This window comes from Choloepus didactylus, chromosome 9 (assembly GCF_015220235.1).
Source record: "Choloepus didactylus isolate mChoDid1 chromosome 9, mChoDid1.pri, whole genome shotgun sequence".
Classification (NCBI taxonomy): Eukaryota; Metazoa; Chordata; class Mammalia; order Pilosa; family Megalonychidae; genus Choloepus; species Choloepus didactylus.
Window position 1 is genome coordinate 120,380,432 of NC_051315.1, and position 23,215 is coordinate 120,403,646.

At 34.8% G+C, this 23,215-nt stretch overlaps 1 protein-coding gene and 1 non-coding gene across 8 annotated transcripts in view; one reads left to right on the top strand and one right to left on the bottom strand.

Moving 5' to 3' along the window:
* The window catches only part of AGFG1 (ArfGAP with FG repeats 1), a 108,648-nt gene that overhangs the window by 16,055 nt on the left and 69,378 nt on the right, over positions 1-23,215 (top strand). For all 7 annotated transcript variants that reach the window (XM_037848832.1, XM_037848837.1, XM_037848839.1 and 4 more), the window contains exon 2: positions 6,756-6,849. In XM_037848832.1, coding sequence (XP_037704760.1) covers positions 6,756-6,849 — 94 coding nt within the window. The remainder of the gene's footprint in view (positions 1-6,755; positions 6,850-23,215) is intronic.
* Positions 3,215-3,318, bottom strand: LOC119545080. The gene has a single exon (XR_005219056.1). It is a non-coding gene; the product is annotated as a U6 spliceosomal RNA (small nuclear RNA).

Below are 23,215 nucleotides of genomic sequence, written 5' to 3' on the forward strand. Positions count from 1 at the left end.
TACTATGGAGTTGAAAATTTATTTCTAGTTTGTTTTTTTTTCCTTTGTAATATTTTAATGCATATAATACTTCCCTTGTTTGGACCATTTGTTTTTGCTTCATCTTATGAGTATCATTAATGGCACCACATTTGCTGAAATCTAGTTATTTTAATGGAAATTTTGTGTTACGTAGACTGGATCAAAAATGCCGCTCTAGGGGCTAAATTCAAGCAGTGAAGTAATTCAGCACTTAATACACCTCAGTAGTAAGCCTTATAGCTATGTCATTTCTCCTCACAGCATCACACATTGTAGAGATGGTAACGCAAATGGTGTTAACTGTATTTGACTGATGAGAAATTTGTAGGGCAGAGGTTAAGTGACTTGCCTAATTAAAATAGGCACTGACCAGTCAGGAACTTATTCAGAGTTTCTTGACTATTATATTTTATTCTTTATGCTTTTGCCCTGAAACATTCCCTTGGGATCAAGGACAAATACTTTGCTTTGCTTTAGTTTACAAGGCTGTACAGGATCTGGTCTTCTTTAAACTTTTTTTTTTTAATGCAGTTTTATTGAGATATGCTCAGACTCTCCTTTAACTCTTTTCTTTTTTAAATTCAGTTTTATTGAGATATACTTACATACCATACAATCATCCACAGTGTATAATCAGTTGTTACAGTACCATCATATAGTTGTGCATTCACCCCCAAGTTCAATTTTTGAACATTTTCCTTACTCCAAAAAAAAAAAGAATAAAAATAAAAAAGAACACCTAAAGCATTCCACCCCCCCATTCCACCCTATTTTTCATTTAATTTTTGTCCCCATTTTTTTACTCATCTGTCCATAACACTGGACAAAGGGAGTATGAGCCACAAGGTTTTCACAATCACATAGTCACACTGTGTAAGCTACATAGTTATGCAATTGTCTTCAAGATATCAAGGCTGCCGGGTTGCAGTTCAACAGTTACAGGTGTTTCCTTCTAGCTATCCCAATACACTAAAAACTAAAAAGGAATATTTATATAGCACGTAAGAATACCCTCCAGAGTGACCTCTCAACTCCATTTGAAATATCTCAGCCACATTTTGTTTCATTTCTCTTCTCCCTTTTGGTCAAGAAGATTTTCTCAGTCCCATGATGCCTGGTCCAGGCTCATCCCTGGGAGTCATGTTCCACATTGCCAGGGAGATTTACACTCCTGGGAGTCATATCCCATGTAGGGGGAGGGCAGTCAGTTTTCCTGCTGAGTGGGCTTAGAGAGAGAGAGGCCACATCTGAGCAACAATCAGGTTCTCTGGGGGAGGCTCTTAGGCCCAATTATAAGTAGGCTTAGCCTCTTCTTTGCAGTTACAGGCTTCATAAGGTCAAGCCCTAAGATCGAGGGCTCAGCCTACTGAATTGGTAGTCCTCAGTGCTTGTGAGAATATCAGTAATAACTCAGGTGGGGAAGTTTAATATTTCTGCATTTTCCATCAGTTCTTCAGGGGAGCCCTGCAATATATTTTTATTCTCTGCCCAAATTACTTTGGGATGTATTGGAATTTCACACTAACCTGTACAAACCTACCAGATCTCACTTCTGATTCAAAGTTCCATGTAATTATGGTGTTTTAAATTATTTGGTGTGCTACAGAAAATATAGATCCTGCACCAAATAAACATCTCTTCCCTTGGTCTCACACAGAAGTTGAAGTTTTAAAATACAGTCAGTATCGTCCTTTGGCCTGATTTGCTTGTTCCTAACCAGATCTGCTTCATTCATATCTCTAATTGAAGTCTGAACTCTTTTCCAGCTTTTTTAACAGTTGCTGTATGAGTAATACATTCATAGCCTCCAAACTCTAGCTCTTAGTTTCAGGTGTCACTCAGATACCCAAAGTTCCAGAGACTGACTAGGTTATACACAAAGAGCCCAGCATCTCAGAATTTGTAGATAACCATTACGACTCAGGAATAGATTTGACTGCTGTAAGAGCTTACAGTCTAGGGACCTTTACAATAAACATTCCCCTGTTAACCTGTGCTCTAAAATTCAATTCTCAGAGTTTACACATTATAGTTAGTCCATTTTAATGAAGCGTTATAATGTTTGTCTTTTCATTTCTGGTGTACTTCACTCAAAATACTGTCTTCAGGATCCTTTTACCTAGTTGCGTGTCTCACAACTTTGTTTCTTCTTGCAGCTGCTGAATATTCTATTCTGTGCATACACACATAGTTCATCAGTTGATGTACCATTAGGCCACATCTATCCATTGCAGATGGTGAATACTGCTGCCATAAACACCAGTGTGCAAATGTCCATTCGTGTCTCTGCTCTCAGATCTTCCAAGTAATGAGGTTGCAGGACCTTATGGCACCCACCTACTTAGCTTCCTGTGGAACCACCACACTGTCCTCCAGATAGGCTACACCAGTCTACTTTCCCACCAACAGTGAATAGGTGTATCCCTTGCTCTATGTTTTTTTCCAGCACTTGTATCCCTCTTAATTTTTTTCCCTGCAATTTTATAGATATAGTCACATACTGTAGAACCATCCACAGTGTACAGTCAGTTGTTCACGGTATCAACGTATAGTTGTGCATTCATCACCACAGTCAGCACTTGAGCATATTCATTACTCCAAAAAAAATTAAGAATAATAAAAAAGATAAAAGAAAAAATAAAAAATACAAAAGAATACAATATAATAATAAGGTCAGAGAATAACACCACCACCAAGAATCCTATACCCCTCCTTTATATCCTCCTCTCATAGACATTTAGCTTTGGTATATAGCCTTTGTTACATTTAATGGAAGCATATTACAATGTTACTGTTAACCATAGGCTCCAGTTTGTATTGATGTTTTTCTCCAGTACCATCCCTTTTTCAACACCTTACAAGGTTCACATTCATTTGTTCTCCCAGATGTAAAAATATTTTTACATTTGTACATTTAGTCACCATGATTGACCACTCTAGGTTTCACTAAGTTATATAATCTCAGTGTTTTATCGTCTGTCTTTCCTTTGGTGTCATACATGCCCCTAACCCTCCTCTTTCAACTTTACTCACAGCCATCTTTGTTCAGTGTACTTAAAATATTGTGCTACCATCACACAGTATTGAGATACCAGTTTCTAGGTCTACATGATCAATTCTGTTGAACATTCTATACTCCTTAAGCATCAAATGCCCAGTTGCTACCCTCTTTCTATTTCTTGTAACCTGTGTTAAAAATATGGAACGATTCACGAATTTGCGTGTCATTCTTGCTCAGGGGCCATGCTAATCTCTGTATCATTCCAGTTTTAGTGTATGTGCTGCCAAAGCGAGCACTCTCCTTTAACTCTTGATCTGTATGTCTGTCACTTTCCCCTTCACATTTTACTTTGCAGTGTTTGAACTTTTATCAGTTCTGCACATTCTTCTCTCACCCTGGTGATTAGCTTAGGAGCTTATTTGCCATTTACTTTTCAGATCCCCATAGCCTGGGTTCAGTACCTACCACTGTTTGTTTATTATGTAATGCTGTAGGAAGTTTACACCACTAATTATTGAGGTAGTCTTGCCTGAAAAACTGAACCTAAATCTAATCAATTTAGCTTTAACTACCAATATCTGGGAAATATGGGGGATATAGAAAGGAATCAAACAACAGCATAAGGAAGCAATAAGCCAAATTGAGAATAGGGACCATTCTGTATGTCAAATGACCTAGTTTCTTCAGAAGAACCAGTGTTAAGGGAAATAAAGAAGGGATGTTATGGAATAAAAAAGACTTAAGAGATGAAAAAACTCTTTATGTACCTTGTTTAAATTCTAATTGAACAAACCAACTGTAAAAAGGCATCTCTGAGATACTTTAGGAAATTTGAATATAATGTGGATATTAAAACTGAGAAATTGTTTATTTCATTAGGGATGATAGTGGTATGTTGGTTATGTTTTTAAAAAAAATCTTTACTATTTAGTGATAGTATTTGGTGAAGTGACAGGATATCTGGGATTGGCTATAAAATACTTAAAAGATAAGGAGGGGAGCAGGAAACAGATGGAACAAGATTGACAAAATGAATTTGCATGATGGGGGTTCTTTATGCTCTTCTCTATTTTTTTTGTATGTTTAAGATTTTCCTGTACAAAAAAATTAAAAAACAGGTTTTTGATTATTCAGCTTTTTTCCTGTACTCTTTTTCTGCCTTGACCTTTTTTACCTTTTGTTTTTATTTTCTTTCTACTAATTTGGAAGGTATGTATTCTTTATTCTTCTAGGCTTGTTAACATTCTATAATAGACAAGACTGCCCTCAAAAAGAATTTCACTTGTCCAAGTGGCAGTAGTGTTAAGTTGAGAAATCCTGAATTGGAGGAGATATGATGTTGATGCTGGTCAGGGTCATAGGGTTTGGGTAAAAAGATTTTCCAGATTTTTAAAGAAAAAGCTGTAGAAGGCCTTAGAAAGGAAAACTATTCTCTCCTATTATTTTATTTCCCTTAATTCTTGTAGATATTTTTATGTAGTTCTGAGAATACGTTATTTATAACTTTTTCTCTTAAAACCATACCAGAAATATGCATAGTGTTGTACAGTTTTATTATCAGTGTGCTTCATGTCCCCTTTGGTATTAAAGTTGTTTCTGATGTTTTCCTGTTACGAAAAATGTTGATGAACATTGTTTGCGTAATTTGTAAGCTATATTTCAGTTAACTTCTTTAGTTTAGACTCCCAAAAGAGGCATTGCTGAGTCAAATGACATGAATGAAGTTCTTGAACAAATTGGTGAATTAAACCCACCATCACTGTGTGAGATTACCCATTTTCACTGCCTACTTGTCAGTCTGCATCCTCCTTAAGAGATCTTTAGTGTCAGTCTTCACTTTTTCAAGCTCTTTTATAAGCATGTAATATCCATGTACAAAGCTTTTGGAGGCTAAAAAAAAGAAAAAAAGAAAAAAATCGTTTTATGTCCTTGCCTTGAGAATGTAGTTCATCTGCTTAAATTAAATGGATTTAATAAAACAATCAGGAAAAATAATATAAACAAATGTAAAATTTCTTTGAAGTCATTCAGTTTATCTAATAGATGAAGCCTTGAAAAATTGTCTCCCCAAGTTAAAAAATAGTGTATAAATACATATCATAAATTAATAAACATTCTTGAAAGTGGTGAATTGAGTTTTGTTCTCTTAATAGGGGTGTATTTTACTTTTGAGATTAAGTGAATAACAATTAATTTAAATGAGTAAGAATAACTTTCCTAAGTATTCATTATTGGAAATTTAGAAGGTTTTTAAATTTTAAAGCCTTTATTTGTGATTGCAAATTTTAAAGTTAATTGAAAGTTATATTAAGTTTGAAAGTTTCACTAGGATGAAATTGTATTGATTTCAACTCCTGTGAGATCTTTATGTCCATATTTTCTGACTTACCAGGAGCTAGAAGGAAAATAATATTAGCTTAAAATACAAACAAAGTAAAACAAAATAATAACAAAACAGAAGTTTACTTCTCCCCATCTCAAAATGTGAAACAGAGAAAATGTAAGTTGGCATAATACAGAGCACAATCTGAAAGGTTGTGCCATCCGTATCTGACAAGTGAAAGAGGGAGAAAGAAGGGTATGAAAATTAAGGTGCTTCTGTTCATTCTGAATTCTCATTAGTGTTTTTATTTTTAGAGTATTGTGAATTTCTAGAATGTTAAACATCCATATTTAATTATTCAGAAATGTTTCCAGAATATTTTGGGTTGATGTAAGATCATTGTTAAATCTTATTTAATTAGCATGGATGAATGTGAGATGACTGTCACAAGCTCTGTAAAAATATTATTAAGCTGCCCTAGAACATGGATTCCAAATGACATCTTTTCCAGAGTAATTTTATGGAGCTTTGCATTTGTTACTTGTTACTTTGCATAAATTATTTAAGCCTCATTCTTGTGATGGAACAGGCCACTTTGTGATAGTTGGGTAAAATGTAAATAGTTCTTATAATCTCAGGGTAATTTCTATTCGGTTTTTCATATGCATGATAAAGCTTCATCAAGAAACTTAAAGAGATAAAAGTTCTCTTAAGGCCCTCCCATACAGAAAAGGCTTCAGGGTTGTAATGGAAAGATCTTAAAGTTATTTACTCTAGTATACAGATATTTCTCAGATCTTCTCTCAGTATCACTACAGTTTCTTCTTGAACACTTACTGCCTCCTGAACTGACTGAAAATATTATTATAAATCCCTAGTTGAATCGATGGAGAGTTGGAACTTCATTGGTAAATTCATTTGTTTTTGTTGGGTTAGTTTTCCAAATTAGCCTTAAGCTTATTTTGAAGGTGGTAGCTATTTGATAAGAATATTTATATAGCTCCAAACTTGACATATCATTGTCTCTTTCTTAGGAAATACAAAAAAAATTAATTACTTTTTGAACTTCTTACTTAAGGCTCTTCATATATTTAGTATTCTCCTTCCATTGGAAACATACTAAAACAGTATTTGTATTTCCTAGAAGCTCAAGTGTTACGATAACATAGATTCCTAACTAGGTAGAGTTACTTGAATGTATCTTCAAGTAATTATTATGAATCTGGCTGCTAACTAAAACTTTCCTGACATATCTGTTTTGAGGATTAATAGTTTAAAATAATTTTTAAGTACTTTTAATCTACAGAAAAAAAAGTCACTGTTCCTTGTTTAAATGTGCTAATTAAAATGTTTTCAGTTATGTGTAATTAAAAAAATTATGTAATAATGAATTTTAATTTTATCTTTTAGGCGAGGTTTAAATCCACCACACAGGGTGAAATCTATCTCCATGACAACATTCACACAACAGGAAATTGAATTCCTGCAAAAACATGGAAATGAGGTAAGTATTTTTTGCAATTTTCATTTTTTTTGTTAGCAGCCATTTTTGGTAAGATTTAACGAATTGTTTAGTAAGAATGATGAATTTCACTAAGAAGTTATTTTTGTGTTCTATGTTTGGATAATTTAGAATATACTCATTTAATAATGTATTTGAAATTAATATCTACTATGTAAATAGTTAAACCCAAGGTGAAACACATGTGTCTAAAATTAAAAGAGTGCTAAATGTGAAAGTCTTTTTTGGAGGACATCTAGGTACTGGAGTAATTCGATTTTGCTTTAAAAGACAAAAAGAGAATTAGCTTTGTAGTACTGTATTAAATTTCTTAGGCTGTTGTGTGAATACCTTTCACTTGGGGGCTCCTTCCTTTTTTCTGTACTAAATTTTTAACTGGGATGTATATGTGATGTTTAATGTTTAGAAAATGCTTTTGTAGCTCTGAGGAGGCTGTATAGATTCATAGGGAACCACATAGAGTAAAGATTTAGTGGGGAACTTTCTGCTTTACAGGGCTTTCAGTAATTCCATTCTTCTTTTTCTTAGTTTTTTTTTTAGGTCTATGCTTTGCTGTTAGTAAGAGTAATTTCATTTATTTTGGATATTTCAAAATTCATATTTCATAATATAATATATCATGTTGGTTTCAGTATTTTTTGGTAATTGGATATGTGAAAGCAGCTTTAGCTTTAGCAACTAAAGCATTAAAAGTATATTTTTAGTGGCTGTAAGTAAATCCTGATTGTTTCTCCTCCCCTTCATAGGCAAGCCTTGATTCTGATTGATCTACTCTTACCTCTCAAGGCTGCTCACATGATTAGCTTTTCATTTCCTAGTGGCCCAAAGAAAAGACACCCCAGTGTATTTTGATCTGTTTTCAACTCTTAATCAGAATTTAAGGTGTATGCATGTGCCTCTATGTGTGTGTGTTATTGCTTCCTTAACTTTTGCAGTATCTCTTGTTTTGTTTTGTTTTTCTTTTTTGTTTTTGTTTTTTTTTTAATTTTTATTGAGATTGTTCAGATACCATACAATTATCCAAAGATCCAAAGTGTACAATCACTTGCCCCTGGGTACCCTCATACAGCTGTGCATCCATCACCACACTTAATTTTTGTTCAATTTTTAGAAACTTTTCATTACTGCAGACAAGAAATAAAGTGAAAGATGAAAAAAGAAAAAAAGAAAAGGAAACTCTAATCCTCCCCATCCCTTACCAACCCGCCTCAGTTGTTGACTCGTAGTATTGGTATAGTACATTTGTTACTGTTTATGAAAAAATGTTGAAATATTACTAACTGTAGTATATAGTTTGCAATAGGTATATATTTCTTCCCTATATGTCCCTCTATTATTAACTTCTAATTGTATTGTCATACATTTGTTCTGGTTCATGGAAGCGATTTCTAGTATTTGTACAGTTGATCATGGACATTGCCTACCATAGGATTCAGTTTTATACATTCCCATCTTTTGACCTCCCAACTTTCCTTCGGGTGACATATATGACTCTGAGCTTCCCCTTTCCACCTCATTCACACACCATTCAGCGCTGTTAGTTATTCTCACATCTTGCTACCGCCACCGCTGTTCATTTCCAAACATTTAAGTTCATCCTAATTGAACATTCTTGCAGTATCTCTTTTAATGTTAGGATCATATTCACTGTATTCCAGAATCCTGAGATAAATGGAGATGAAAAGGCTTGGCTCTTTTTAATGCAGCCATAATCTCTCCTTTAGTCTTCTCATCCTAGTTCTCCATGCCTCAGAGAAGTACATTCAGGAAGTACCCTGGTTAATATGCCAGGATCCTTGAGCATTAAAGAAATGGAGACACACAGTGTATTCTCTTAAATATCCTAAAGAAGTAGAAATGTTTACACACACAGAAGAGGATTGGTTAGTCAAGTCTTACAGTTGAAAAATGATGGCTCATTTAAATCAATATTTCTTTGCTTTTTGTCAGATTGTATTTTTATTTTTAACTTTATTGAAAAATTTAAAAAACCAAACAACAACCAAAAAAAAAAAAAAAACCCCACAAAATTTCAAGCAAAACAAAGCTAAGGATTAAGTAAAACAAATAACTTAAAATAACTTCTTTGCTTCCGACATATTCCTACTGCATAACCCCAGAAAATTAATAAACGATAGCCAAACAGTGAAATAAGAAAAATAATCTAAAATAACTGCATTGCTTCCAATATGTTCCTACCATACCCCAAGAAAATTAACAAACCATAAACAAAGGCATAAGAAAAACCAAATAACCTAAAATAACTAATTGAAGGTAATTTTTTTTAAATGCAATGGCTTTTTTTTTTTACTTTATCAAAAAATTAAAAAAAAAACAACCCACAATTCAAACAACAAAACAAAGGGATAAGAAAAACAAATAATCTCGTATAACTGCATTGCTTCCACTGTGTCCCTACCATACCCCAGGAAAATTAACAAACCATAAACAAACAAAGGCATAAGAAAAACTGTATAACCTGAAATAACTGCATTGAAGGTAATTTTAAAAAATGCAATAACTTTTTTTTTTACTATATCAAAAAGTTAAAAAAATTAAAACAAAAGAAAACAAAGGAATAAGAAAAACACATAACCTAAAATAACTGCATTGCTTCAACCTGTCCCTACCACACCCCAAGAAAATTAACAGACCCTAACAAAACAAAGGAATAAGAAAACCTAAAATAACTACATTGCTTCCAACATGTTCCTACTATACCCAAGAAAATTTGCAAACTGTAATCATTCCTGAGCATTCCCATAGCATTGAGATTACCCTCAATAGCTTATCTGTTCTTATTAGATTATCATTCCTCCTTTGCTAGTTCCTGTATATCTCTAGGTACCCTATATTCTACAATATAAAATATTTATTTTACATTTTTCACAGAGTTCACATTAGTAGTAACATACATCTCTCTTTTTGTGTCTGTCTTTTTCACTCAGCATTATGTCTTCAAAGTTCATCCATGTTGTCATATGTTTCACGACCTCCTGCCTTCTTACTGCCGTGTAGTATTCCATCATGTATATATACCATATTTTGTTTATCTACTCATCTGTTGAAGGACATTTGGATTGTTTCCGTCTCTTGGCAATTGTGAATAATGCTGCTACGAACATCAGTTTGCAAATATCTGTTTGTGTCACTGCTTTCACATCTTCCAGGTATATACCGAGAAGTGAAATTGCTGGATCGAAGGGTAACTTGATATATAGTTTTCTAAGGAACAGCCAGACTGTCTTCCAGAGTGGCTGTATCATCATACAGTCCCACCAGCAATAAATACGAGTTTCTATTTCTCCACATCCTCTCCAGCATTTATAGTTTCCTGTTTAATAACAGCTGTTCTAATTGGTTTGAGATTATAATTTCATTGTGATCTTAATTTGCATCTTCCTAATAGCTAGTGAAGATGAACATTTTTTCTTATGTTTTTTTAGCCATTTGTATTTCCTCTCCAGTGAAATGTCTTCATATCTTTCGCCCGTTTTATAGTTGGGCGGTTTGTACTATTGTCATTGAGTTGTAGGATTTCTTTATATATGCAAGATATCAGTCTTTTGTCAGATACATGGTTTCCAAATATTTTTTCCCATTGAGTTGGCTGCCTCTTCACTTTTTTGACAAATTCCTTTGAAGTACAAAAGTTTTAATTTTGAGAAATTCCCATCTATCTATTTTTTCTTTCGTTGCTTGTGCTTTGGGTATAAGGTCTAAGAAGTGACCTCCTAATACAAGGTCTTGAAGATGTTTTCCTACATTATCTTCTAGGAGTTTATGGTACTATTTCTTATATTGAGGTCTTTGATCCACTTTGAGTTAATTTTTGTGTAGGGTGTGATGTAGGGGTCCTCTTTCATTCTTTTGGATATGGATATCCAGTTCTCCCAATCCCATTTGTTTAAGAGACTGTTATGTCCCAGTTTAATGGCTTTGGAGGCCTTATCAAAGATCAGTCAACCATAGATCTGTGGGTCTATCTGCAAATTCCAATTTGATTCCATTGATCAACGTCTATCTTTGTGCCAGTATCATGCTGTTTTGACTAGTATGGTTTTATAGTAAGCTTCAAAGTCAGAAAGTGTAAGTCCTCCCCCTTTGTTTTTCTTTTTTAGAATGTTTTTACCAATTTGAGGCATCTTCTCCTTCCAAATAAATTTGATAACTAGCTTTTCCAAGTCTGCAAAGTAGGTTGTTGGAATTTTTATTAGAATTGCATTGAATCTGTAGATAAGTTTGGGTAGAATTGACATCTTAACGACATTTAGCCTTCCTGTCCATGAATATGGACTATTTTTCCATCTGTTTATGTTTCCATCTATTTCTTTTCGTAAAGTTATGAAATTTTCTATGTATAGGTTTTCTATGTCCTTGGTTAAGTTTTTTCCTAGGTACTTCATTTTTTTAGTTGCTACTGAGAATGAAATCTTTTTCATGAGTGTCTCTTCAGGTCATTTCTAGTGTGTAGGGACATTACTGACTTATGTGCATTAATCTTCTATCCTGCTACTTTGCTAGATTTATTTTCCAAATATAAGATCCTATCATCCTCAAATAATGACCGATTTACTTCTTCCTTTCCAGTCTGGATGCCTCTTATTTCTTTGTCTTAACGTATTGCTCTGGCTAGCACTTCTAGCACAATGTTGAATAACGGTGATGACAGCGGGCATCCTTGTCTCGTTCCTGATCTTAGAGGGAAGGCTTTTCAGTCTTTCGCCATTGAGTATGATGCTGGCTCTGGGTTTTTCGTATATGCCCTCTATCATATTGAGGAAGTTTCCTTAAATTCCTACCTTTTGAAGTGTTTTTATCAAAAAAGGATGCTGGATTTTGTCAAATGCTTTTTCAGCATCTATTGAGATTATCATTTGATTTTTCACTTTAGATTTGTTAATGTGTTGTCTTACATTGATTGATTTTCTTATGTTGAACCATCCTTGCATACCTGTAATGAACCCCACTTGGTCATGGTGTATGATTTTTTTAATGTGTCTTTGGATTTGATTTGCAAGTATTTTGTTGAGAATTTTTGAATCTGTATTCATAAGGGAGATTGGCCTGTAGTTTTCCTTTCTTATAGCATCTTTACCTGGTGTTGGTATTAGAATGATGTTAACTTCATAGAATTAGTTAGGTAGTGTTCCGTTTTGTTCAATTTTTTGAAAGAGTCTAAGGAAGATTGGTGTCAGTTCTTTTTGGAAAGTTTGGTAGAATTCCCCTGTGAAGCCATCTGGCCCTGGGCATTTATTTATGGGAAGCTTTTTGGTGACTGATTGGATCTCTTTGCTTGTGATTGGTTGGTTGAGGTCTTCTGTTTCTTCTCTGGTCAATCTAGGTTGTTCATGCGTTTCCAGGAAATTGTCTGTTTCCTCTACATTACCTGGTTTGTTGGCATACAGTTGTTCATAGTATCGTCTTATAATTTTTTATATTTCTTCAGGATCTGCAGTAATGTCACCTCTCATTTTATTATTTTGTTTATATGGGTCTTTTCTCTCTTTGATTTTGTCAGTCTAACTAGGGGCTTGTCAATCTTGTTGATCTTCCCAAGGAACCAACTTTTGGTTTGTTTTATTCTCTGTTGTTTTTTATGTTCTCTATGTCATTTATTTCTGCTTTAATCCTTGTGATTTTCTTCTACTTGGTTTAGGATTAGTTTGCTGTTCATTTTGTAGCTTCCTCAGTTGTTCCGTTAGTTCTTTGATTTTAGCACTTTCTTCTTTTTAATGTATGCATTTGGAGCTATAAATTTCCCCCTCAATACTGCCTTTGCTGCATCCCGTAAGTTTTGATATGTTCTGCTCTCATTTTCATTTGTCTCTAGATTTTTAGCAATTTCTCTTGCTGTTTCTTCTTTAACCCACTGATTGTTTAAGAGTGTGTTGTTTAACCTCCAGATAATTTCAATTTTTTAAAATTATCAGGGCTTGTTTTATCACCCAGCATATGATCAATTCTGGAGAAAGTTCTGTGCGTACTAGAAAAGAATGTGTATCCTGGTTATTTGGGATGTAATGCTCTCCCTAGATATCTGTTAAGTAAAATTGATTTATCACATTGTTTAGGTTTTCAGTTTCCTTATTGGTCCTCTGTCTGGTTGATCTATAAGAGAGAGTGATATATTGAAGTCTCCCACAATTATTGTGGAAACATCTGTTGCTTCCTTCAGTTTTACCAATGTTTTTCTCACTTAATTTGGTGCACCTTGATTGGGTGCATAGACATTTATGATTGTTACTTCTTGTTGAATTGTCCCTTTTATTAGTATATAGTGACTTCTTTGTCTCGTGACATCCTTGCATTTAAAGTTTATTTTATCTGAGATTAATATTGCTACTCTTGCTTTCTTTTGGCTGTAGTTTGCATGGAATATTTTTTTTTCCAGCCTTTCACTTTCAATTTATTTGTGTCTCTGAGTCTAAGATGAGTCTCTTGTAAGCAACATATTGATGATTCATATTTTTAAATCCATTCTGCCAATCTGTATCTTTTAATTGGGAAGTTTAATCCATTCACATTCAATGTTATTACTATGAAGGCATTTCTTGGTCAGGCATCATATCCTTTGGTTTTTATTTGTCAGATATATTTTCCCCCTCTCTTTATTTCCTTTAACATACTCTTACTAAAACTCTTTAGTTCTGAGCTCTTCTCCATACCTCTCCTTTCTTTTTTTCTTGGCTGGTAGGGCTTCCCTTTAATATTTCTTGTAGGGCAGGTCTCTTGTTAGCAAATTCTGTCAGTATTTGTTTGTGAAGATTTTAAGCTTTCCCTTAAATTTGAAGGAGAGCTTTCTGGATAAAGAGTTCTTGGTTGGCAATTTTTCTCTTTCAGAATCTTAAATATGTCATACCACTGCCTTCTCGCCTCCATAGTGGCTGCTGAGTAGTCACTACTTAGTCTTATGTTGTTTCCCTTGTATGTGGTGAATTGCTTCTCTCTTACTGCTTTCAGAACTTGCTCCTTCTCTTCAGCATTTGACAATCTGATCAGAATATGTCTCGGAGTGGGTTTATTTGGATTCATTCCATTTGGAGTTCTTTGGGTATCTGTGATTTGCTTCTTTATGTCATTTAGAAGGGTTGGGAAGTTTTCCCCAACAATGTCTTTGAATATTCTTCCTATACCTTTACCCTTCTCTTCCCCTGCTGGAACACCTGTGATTCTTACATTTGTGCACTTCATGTTGTCCATCGTATCCCTTAGATCTGTTTTAAATTTTTCAGTTTCTGTCTCCATTCATTCTTTGGTGCTATCACTCTCCAAAGCACTTTCTTCAGATTCACTTATTCTTTCCTCTACTTCATCTAATCTGCTGCTATATGTTTCCAGAATCTTTTTAATTTGATGAACAATTTCTTTTATTTCCATAAGCTCCTCTATTTTTTTATTTACTCTTACAGTTTCTTCTTTATGCCCTTCTAGGGTCTTCTTGGTGTCCTTTATATCCTGAGCCATGATATTAGTGTTTGTAATTACTTTTTTGATTAACTGCTCCAAGTTCTGTGTCTACTCTGGGTTTTTGATTTGAGTGTATTATCCATATCTTCTGGTTTCTTCATATGCTTTACAATTTTTTTGGGTTATTTTGGCCTCTTGGAATATGCTTGTCTTTATAGGTTCTTTTAGGATATGCAGGCTTATTTAAACAATTATCTATAATTTGACAGAGTTACAGCTTGGTGGAGTGCACTTTTTCTGACCTACAAGCAGATGGTGCTCCCAGCCCACCTCTTACCCTCAAGCCAGTTCTCCCCAACTTCATCTGTGCAGTGAGTGGGGGTTCACACTTTGTGGCGGTGTAATCAGTGCACCAGTTTTCCATTTGCAATGGAAACTGCCAGCCCAGTGGGTTGGGAGTGTGCCCTGTCCAGTTTGTCAGGGGAGACAGATTTAAGACCCAGTACTCCCAGCCATCCCTGGGGCTGCAGCTGGAATATCTTGGGGCTGTAGCATGTGTCTAACCCTGCAGCACAGATACCCAACAGTTCTTCTCTGCCGTGGGTCCATAAGTCCCTGGGATTGGTGTAGGGCTCTAGGCACTGAAAAGTGGCTGTACGGGGCGTGGAAACTACCCACTTCCACGGTTCTCCGCTTGCTTCAGCAGACTGTTCTTGGCTCAGGGGCTGTTAGCTGTTGGTTTGCGAAGAGCTATCACACACGCCATATACTGAGGTGGGTGCCCAGGGTGTGGAAGGCATTCCCCACCATGCTCGACTGTAGTGCTCGCTGCCATCTCCCAGGCCACCGCTTTCCACGTTTTTAAACTAACCCGACTCCAAATGCTGTATCCAGGTTTCTCCCCATCGCTTCGCATCTCAGCTGCTGTTTCCCCAGCAGCCTCACACACTCACACAATTCCGAACACAGTCTCCCAGTTTTTCCAAGTGCATAGTCATTGTGGATGTATAAGACCTTGCCCAGCCAATGGAATCCTGAAATGGTTATTCTGGAACACTTTCTGTCTTTTATCTAGTGTTTTTCACGGAGGAGAATTTTGTTCTGTCTCTTCTAATCTGCCATCTTGGATCTCCAATCTGTCAGATTGCCTTTTAATGTTGATGATGTCTATTGCTGTACAAAAGTTTTTAACATTAAATAATTAGCTGGGTTTTGTATCTTCTTTAGAAAGGTCATCCTCACCACAAGATTATGAAAATGTAGTATATTTTCTTTTGAAGTTTTATAGTTGTAAAAAATATTAGATCTTTGTTTTATCTGGAATTGATTTTTTTAAAGATCATGATGTAAAGTGGAGCTAATTTTACTTTTTTTTCTGAATTGATATCCATTTGTCTTCAGTGTACTAAATAATCTATTTTTTCCCTTTTATTTGAAACCATCTTTCTCAAATATTCCCAATATAAGTTTTTCCAGGCATGCTATTCTGCTTTTTAACCTACTTCGCTCTTCTATCCCTATTCCAGCTTTTATTATTTATTGTAGTCACCATGTGCTTTGTCTTCTGGTAGGACAAATTCCTCTCACCATTCCTTTTCAGAAATGACTTGGCTATTCTGATTTGCTTTATTCTTTTTCGTAATTGCTTATATCATATTTCTAGAAGAAATGTACTTTAGATTTTCTTTTGAAAATTGTGTTGAAATGCTGGTTGAGAATAGAGTGAATTTATAGATTACTTTAGTATAAACAGGCATATTACTATTTGGAGTCTTCTTATCTAGGAGCATGGCATTTCTTAACATTTATTTAAATCCTCTTTTATGGCCTCAAGTAAGAGTTTATATTTTTCTTCACATTTGTATTGAGTAATTTACTAATACTACTTGGAGCTAAGTAATATGTCAACACCCTGGTATTCTAGGGAAGACTATGACTGTTTTTATTCTTTTTTGTTCTAGTTTGGCAAGTTACTTTTAACATAGAATGTTTTATTCAGGGCCAGGTATATGTTAAATAAAAAGAATTATAAGCACTCCTTATTCTTTGCTACTGACCTGATAATCTTTCCTCTATAATTGTATTTGCTTTGTATTAGAGTATAATATTTGTGCGTAAGCAGGTAACTTTAGTTATGAGCTTCCCTATTTTTTGTAAGAAGTTGAGGAACACTTGATGCTGTGTATTAAGTCCCATCAGTAAGTTGAGATTGTAATAGATCTGGCATCTTTATCTTCCTTTCCCAGACTTGAAAGGAAATCCTAAGTGTAAATACTCCTTTTCAGAGATTTAGGAAATCTGTTTTGTGCCTTTTAAAAAAATCAGAAATAGTTTCTAAGTATTAAAAGTGTTGTTTTATGGGAACTTGAGTATTTCCTAAATTTGGCTAAGATAAATGAAAAGAGCATTGTTAGAAAATCTGTACTATAAGTAACTCTCCAATGATTGCTGTCTGTACATGTGTGTCTTCCAAATTTTTTCCCCAACTTTTAATTTTGAAAAATTGTAAACTTACAGAAGTCTCGCAAGAAGAGCAAATAAACATCTGTATACTCTCTAGCCAGGAGCACCAAATTTTAACACCTTGCCACATCTGTATTATCTCTGTGTGTGAATGTTTGTGTGTGTTCACAGATACAAATACACATTCTTCTTTTCTGAACCATTTGGCAGTTAGTTCTAGACATTGTATTGCATCCCTCCTAGATATTCCAGCTTTTATCTCCTGTTCTGGTTTGCTAATGCTGCCATTATGCAAAATACCAGATATGGATTGGCTTTTATAAAGGGGGTTTATTTGGTTACAAGGTTAATCTTACAGCCATAAAAGTGTCCAAGCTAAGGCATCAACAGTAGGGTGCCTTCACAGAAGAATGGCCAATGGCGTCTGGAACACCTCTGTTGTCTGGGAAGATGTGGCTGGCGTCTTCTTCCTTTGCTTCCATGTTGTGTTTCAAAATGGCTTTCTCCCAGGATGTTTCTCTCTAGGCGCCTGGGGGTATTCTCTTAGTTTCTCCCAGGCAAACCCTGGAGTGGTAAAAGTCTGCTTTCAGTGGCCATCTCTTAAAAATGTCTCGGCTGCAGCCAACCTCAGGGGTCCACAACTCCAAGCATGTCTAAGCATTAGCCTCAGCAAGTGTCTGGGCCTGTGTGGCTCTGTGTTAAAATATCCAGTGATTAAATCAAGACCAGTGTTGAATGGGCAGGGCCACACCTCCATGAAAATAATTTAATCAGAGGCATCACCCACAGTTGGGTGGGTCACATCTCCATGGAAGTAACCTAATTCAAAGATTCCAATCTAGTCAACACTAATACATCTGCCTCCCACAAGATGGCATTAAAGAACGTGGCGTTTTAGAGGATGTAATGCATCCAAACTGGCACATCTCCTAAGAAGAATGATCTGTGTAACTCCAATACACTTATCCTATGTAGAAATTTAACATTGATACAATCCTGTTATATAATATGAAGCCTATGTTCAAATTTCCTCAATTGTCTCAATAATTTCTTTTATAGTTTTAATTATTTTTTTTCAATCCAGTATCATATTAAGGAATATGTATGGCATTTAATTGACAGTCCTCATTAGTCTCCTTTATCACAAAACAATTTCTTAGCATTTTTATTTATAGTTCGTAGCTTGATGCTTTTGAATCACCCATGCCTTTATTGAATTTGTCTGATTGTTTCCTCATGATTAGACTCAAGTTAAACACTTCAGCTGGAATACTACATAGGTAACGTTGTGTCCTTGGTATATCATATCAGTTTTTTCCCATCACTGATGATAATAAATTTGATCAGATGGTTAGATGGTGCCTGCTATCTACATTGTTAAGGTAACATTTTCTTTCTCTAATTAATGAGTTATCAGTGGCATATTACTTTCAGACTGTGAGAATATCCTTGATTTTATAATCTTTTTACACAGTGAAACTGAGAGACCTGGCGATCCTTGCCTGAATCAATTTTTATGATATTTGTAATATCAGGTTTTTAAACTAGTGAATTCCAAGCAGTTAAAACAAACTTGAGTGTATACCTATACTATATGCATTTAGAAATTATAAACATGCCACTGTAATAAATATTATGTTTGGTATATATAAATAATATGTATATAATAATATAAAAATACAGAACTTTTATTAAAATAAAAATAACTTGTCATTTTTCATTCTGTAACCCAGTGGATCATCTTGAGTATCTCACTTTGGAGACCACTTGTTCATCCCTAAGTCTCATATTTAAGTGAGAAAGTCACTTGAGGTGCTTGTTTAAATGTTCATCCCTTTTCTTCAGTAAGATTGGATTAGGGTCCCAAATTGACTTTTAAATAATCATTCTTAGGTGATTTTGATCTAGGTAGTCTATATACTGCACTTCGGGATGGAGCTTCTGAAGATAGGCACCTTGAAAAAAGTAGTAAATTGTTATTTTTGAGTTTAAGCCATTATTATTTCCCAGGAAAGGTTTATCACTTCCTAGAGTGGGAATATTATCCTGCTTGTATTATTCTGGTTACATCTTTGATGTCTTCCTTATTAGACATAAAAGAAAAGAAATTAACTAAAAAACGTAAGATTAATTTCAGTCTTCTTTGCTCTCAGAAGATGTATGTGAACAGTTTGCATTCTGCCTCTTTATTCTTAGCATTTTGATAGTGATGTCTTAAATTATTCTACCTGCGATACACATGTATGTTAGGTTCTCAGTGAAGAAGTGTAGATTCAAGAATGAAATAGTTTTCAATAAATGATTTAGAGGGATGAGCATACTTTGAAGTCTCTAAATTTTGCCACTTACAGATTATTTTGAGTAATCGAGATCCAGACTATTGTGAGTACATTGCAAGAATACCTGAAGTTGGTTGAAAGTGTAAAACCTAGCAGAAGGTTTTTAATGGCAGTAAGTGTAAAATACATGTTTACTGATTAAAATACAACTTGAGCTATTTGTATACAGTTTGGGATTAACCTAACAGAGCAAACTTGAAATTATTTTCTTAGGATGTTGGCCTAGTATGCAAAATTTTGGAAATCACAATGGAGTCAGAAATAAAATAAAGAATATTATTCTGTTCTTAGGTTAAGAATGTAATTACACTAGATAAAACCAGAGTAACAGAACTGGAAAGGCAACAGTCCACTGGAGAAGTAAATAAAAATCTATTAACGTGTCAGTAGACAAGGTTTGGTGGAGACTGGTTCAAAATTACTAAGCTTGAAGGAACATTTTTTTAAGGCTGTGAACATCAGGTAAATTTAGAATATATATAAAAGGAAATAGCTAATTGTAAACAATAAAAACATTACAAATGACTTGAACAAATTCATGAATCTTAAATCCTGCAAAGAAGCATGGAAACTGATAGACATTTACTGGGCACTCACCATGAATAGTCACTGTGCTAGGTGCTATGAATGAAGTTACAGATGTGCCACACAGGCTTGGTTGACAAAGAGCTCAGGTGATTATAACATCATGTTACATAATTAATGATTAAAAAAAGAAAGGTTCTGAAGTAACATGGAAGAGATACTCAATCTTTTGGTGGAAAGGAGAGGATTGGGAAGGCCACATAGAAGCAGTAAAGTATTTGCTGGGTTTTGTGGGTGGTTAGGACTTAAACTGGTAGGGAAAGACATTGAAGGTAGAACAGACAGTGCACAGAGAATAGTTCTGCTGGACAACATGCCAACTTACTAAATGGTTAAGAATAACAAGCATACTTTTTTGTAATGTTCTGGGGGCGTCTTAGAACCAAATTTTGAACGAGGTGTGCTTTGGTTCTTTACAGTATTAGCAGTACATGTGTTCTAAAAACTAAACAGATGTAGAGAGGATGAAGAATATTATTAGGAAATGTAGGGGAGTTGGGACAACTTCCTTGATAACAAAAGCTTGATGGACTTTATGTGGAAGTGTTTTCTTGTCAGTTTATCTTTTTTAAACAGTTGCGTTTTAAGTATAGCATGTATAGAGAAAAGTACACCAGTCTACATTTCAAAATACTTTGCCATAGTTTCACTGTTTGTCATCTTTCGAGAATAATTTGGTGAGGATTTCACTCAATCACATATAAATTTTGGATTGCAATGGCACTATCATACATCCAAGAATGGGTTTGTTCTGGTTTGCCAACGCTGCTGTTATACAAAATATCAGAAATGGATTGGCTTTTGTAAAGGGGATTTATTTGGTAACAAATTCATAGTCCTAAAGCCATAAAAGTGTCCAAACGAAGGCATCAATAAGAAGATACCTTCACTGAAGAATAGCCAATGGCGTCCAGAATACCTCTGTCAGCTGGGAAGGCATGTGGCTGGCACCTGCTGTTCCTTTGCTTCCAGGTTATGTTTCAAAATGGCATTCTCCAAAATGTCCCTGGGTCTCTCTTAGCTTTTCCCGGGCAAACTCTGGGCTTCATCTCTTAGTTTAGCATCTCCAAATGTCCTTCGGTCCACATCTCCAATCGTCTCTTAAGTGTCAGCATGCATCTGGGTCTGTGTTGGCTCTTAGCTTCTCCCTTAAATACTCCAGTGAACTAATCAAAACCCACCCTGAATGGGTGGGTTTGCACCTCCATGGAAACAATCTAATCAAAAGTATCACCTACAGTTGGGTGAGTCACATCTCTTTGGAAGCACTCAATCAAGTCTCCACCCTTATCAAAACACTAGTAAATCTGTCCCCACAAGATTATATTATGGAACATGGCTTTTTGTATCCAGCAGGCACAGGGTTCATGCCTGAAGATGCGTATTTTAGAATTTGAAAGATCAGAAAGTATATTTACTTTAGCAGCAGTCTTGGATCTTCTAAACCTAAGGGAGAGTTTTGGTGCTCTAGGTGGACATGTTTGGTTGTCATGATTGGAGGGTGTTGCTGGCTTTAGCAGGCAAGCATCATGGATTTTGCATTGCTGCAGTGTGTTGAACAGTTTCACTAAAGAAGAATTAACCTGCATGCCACATTTATGTGTGGGAAAAGTCTTTTCACAGTCATCTGTGTGTATAACTTAATTCTTTTTTTTATGTTTGTGCTACAGTTGTGAACATCCTATTGCCAAAGCAAGTAACACTGCCAAGCCGAGTGGATAGTGACTACCGAGTTAAAAGGCAAAGGGAAGCCATTAATTGAGTTGGCCAATGCAGTCAGCTTATCACATGTGTACATCTAGGGAAGAGTTCACTGTTTGTTCAGAACTCTAACAAAAATTGCTCATTGTTTGGGAAAAATCACAAAACCAATAGCAATGTCACTCATGTTTTTTGAGTCATCAGTAAAGTTCATCTGTGTTGGTCTGCGGTGGTAGATGTGGTAAGCAAAAAAATAATGTTATTACTATTAGTAAATATACATCAAGGACATACTTAATATTTATTACAGAGTACATCATTAGTTTGCATGGAAATTGTTTACAGGATGCTTGATTATTTCCTTCGTATTCTCAAACTCCTATATAAGATGTGTTCAGTGGAATGGATACATACATTATTAGGGGATAGAACATGGTATGGCTGATATTAGTAAAAGATTGTACAGTGAAGTATTTTGATTTTATTATTTACCAAAGTGCTTTTTGACATTTTTCCAAAAGTAAAATATTTCACAGAAAATTCCAGATACTTATGTTAATACTTATGTTAAAAAAATATCTAGTGGCTTTTTTTTGTATGTCTTATTGTCTTCTTTTGTTTTGTGAGTAAATCATGGTTTTCTAATTACAGGAATTTCACTATTGAATTAGTTTCTGATTATCAAGGTTAATGGAAGAAGGGTTGATGAGCAGTGCAATAGATAATTTAATAGAAAAGAAAATAGAGGAATAATTTCATTTTGAAGCATACGCTTTTCTTTTCTAGTAGCAAATTAACTTCCCTATTTATGTTTTAGGAGTATGAATTCAAAGGTTATTCCTGATACTCCACAGCCACGCAGTCTGCCAATAGAGAGAAAATCATGCATTGATTGACAGTATTTGATTATGTATATGCTCCATTATTAAAAAAGGAAAACAAAAGCTATTGCTTTTTAAAATCTTTTTAAAACAATAGACTCACTTTGTAAACTTTTTTGTTTAACATTTATGATTGATTCATGTTTGATTCTTAAAGCAGATATTTTCAGTCACTTACTATGTACCAGGAACTGTCTATGGGTGCTAGAAATAAGATGATGACCAAAAGTGGACGTGATTCCTGTCTCTACATAAGGCTTATAGTACAGTGGGAGAGAGAGAGAGAGACAGTAAAAATGATCAGTATTTTTTTATTTCAATTCCATTTTGGTGTAAGAGTGAGAATGAGCTTCAGTTTTGGCATTAAAGATGCGTTGGAGTGTTTCTTCATACAGTTATACTTATGGTTTAATAAGAGGCCTTAGTTTATGAGATAGTTCTTCATGCTTTTTGGGCAGTTACATTGCACCTTTGGGAAAGAGTGAAGCTATTTTTATAATCAGAAATGAGCACAGCTATGAATAACAGTCCTTTTGTTTCTAAATAAAAAATTCCATATTCATTTGCTGTGACAGTTCTTCTGGAATAGCCAGTTACTTTATTTGGTGTATTATGCTCAATCTATTTTGAAATTAAAACAAGATACTATTGATTATTTCCTAAATCATCTTGCCCTATAAACTATGAGTGATGGTCATTCTCAGTACAGAATACTGGACTCTGAGCAGTGGAAGACCATTAAAATGAGTATATGGGTCATTATCAGAGGAAAGACTGAGCTTTTGAACACATCCTGAAATAGTGCAGTGCACTATCATGTAGTTTTCAAAGCATTGTATACATTTCTTTTAAGTTTTGTTAAAAACTGAATAACCTAACCCAAACTGTTGCAACGTAGGGAAACTGTTAAAATTTAGAAGGAACTTGTTAAATATTAAATGTAGTGGGCTTGTGTAAAAATATTTGGAC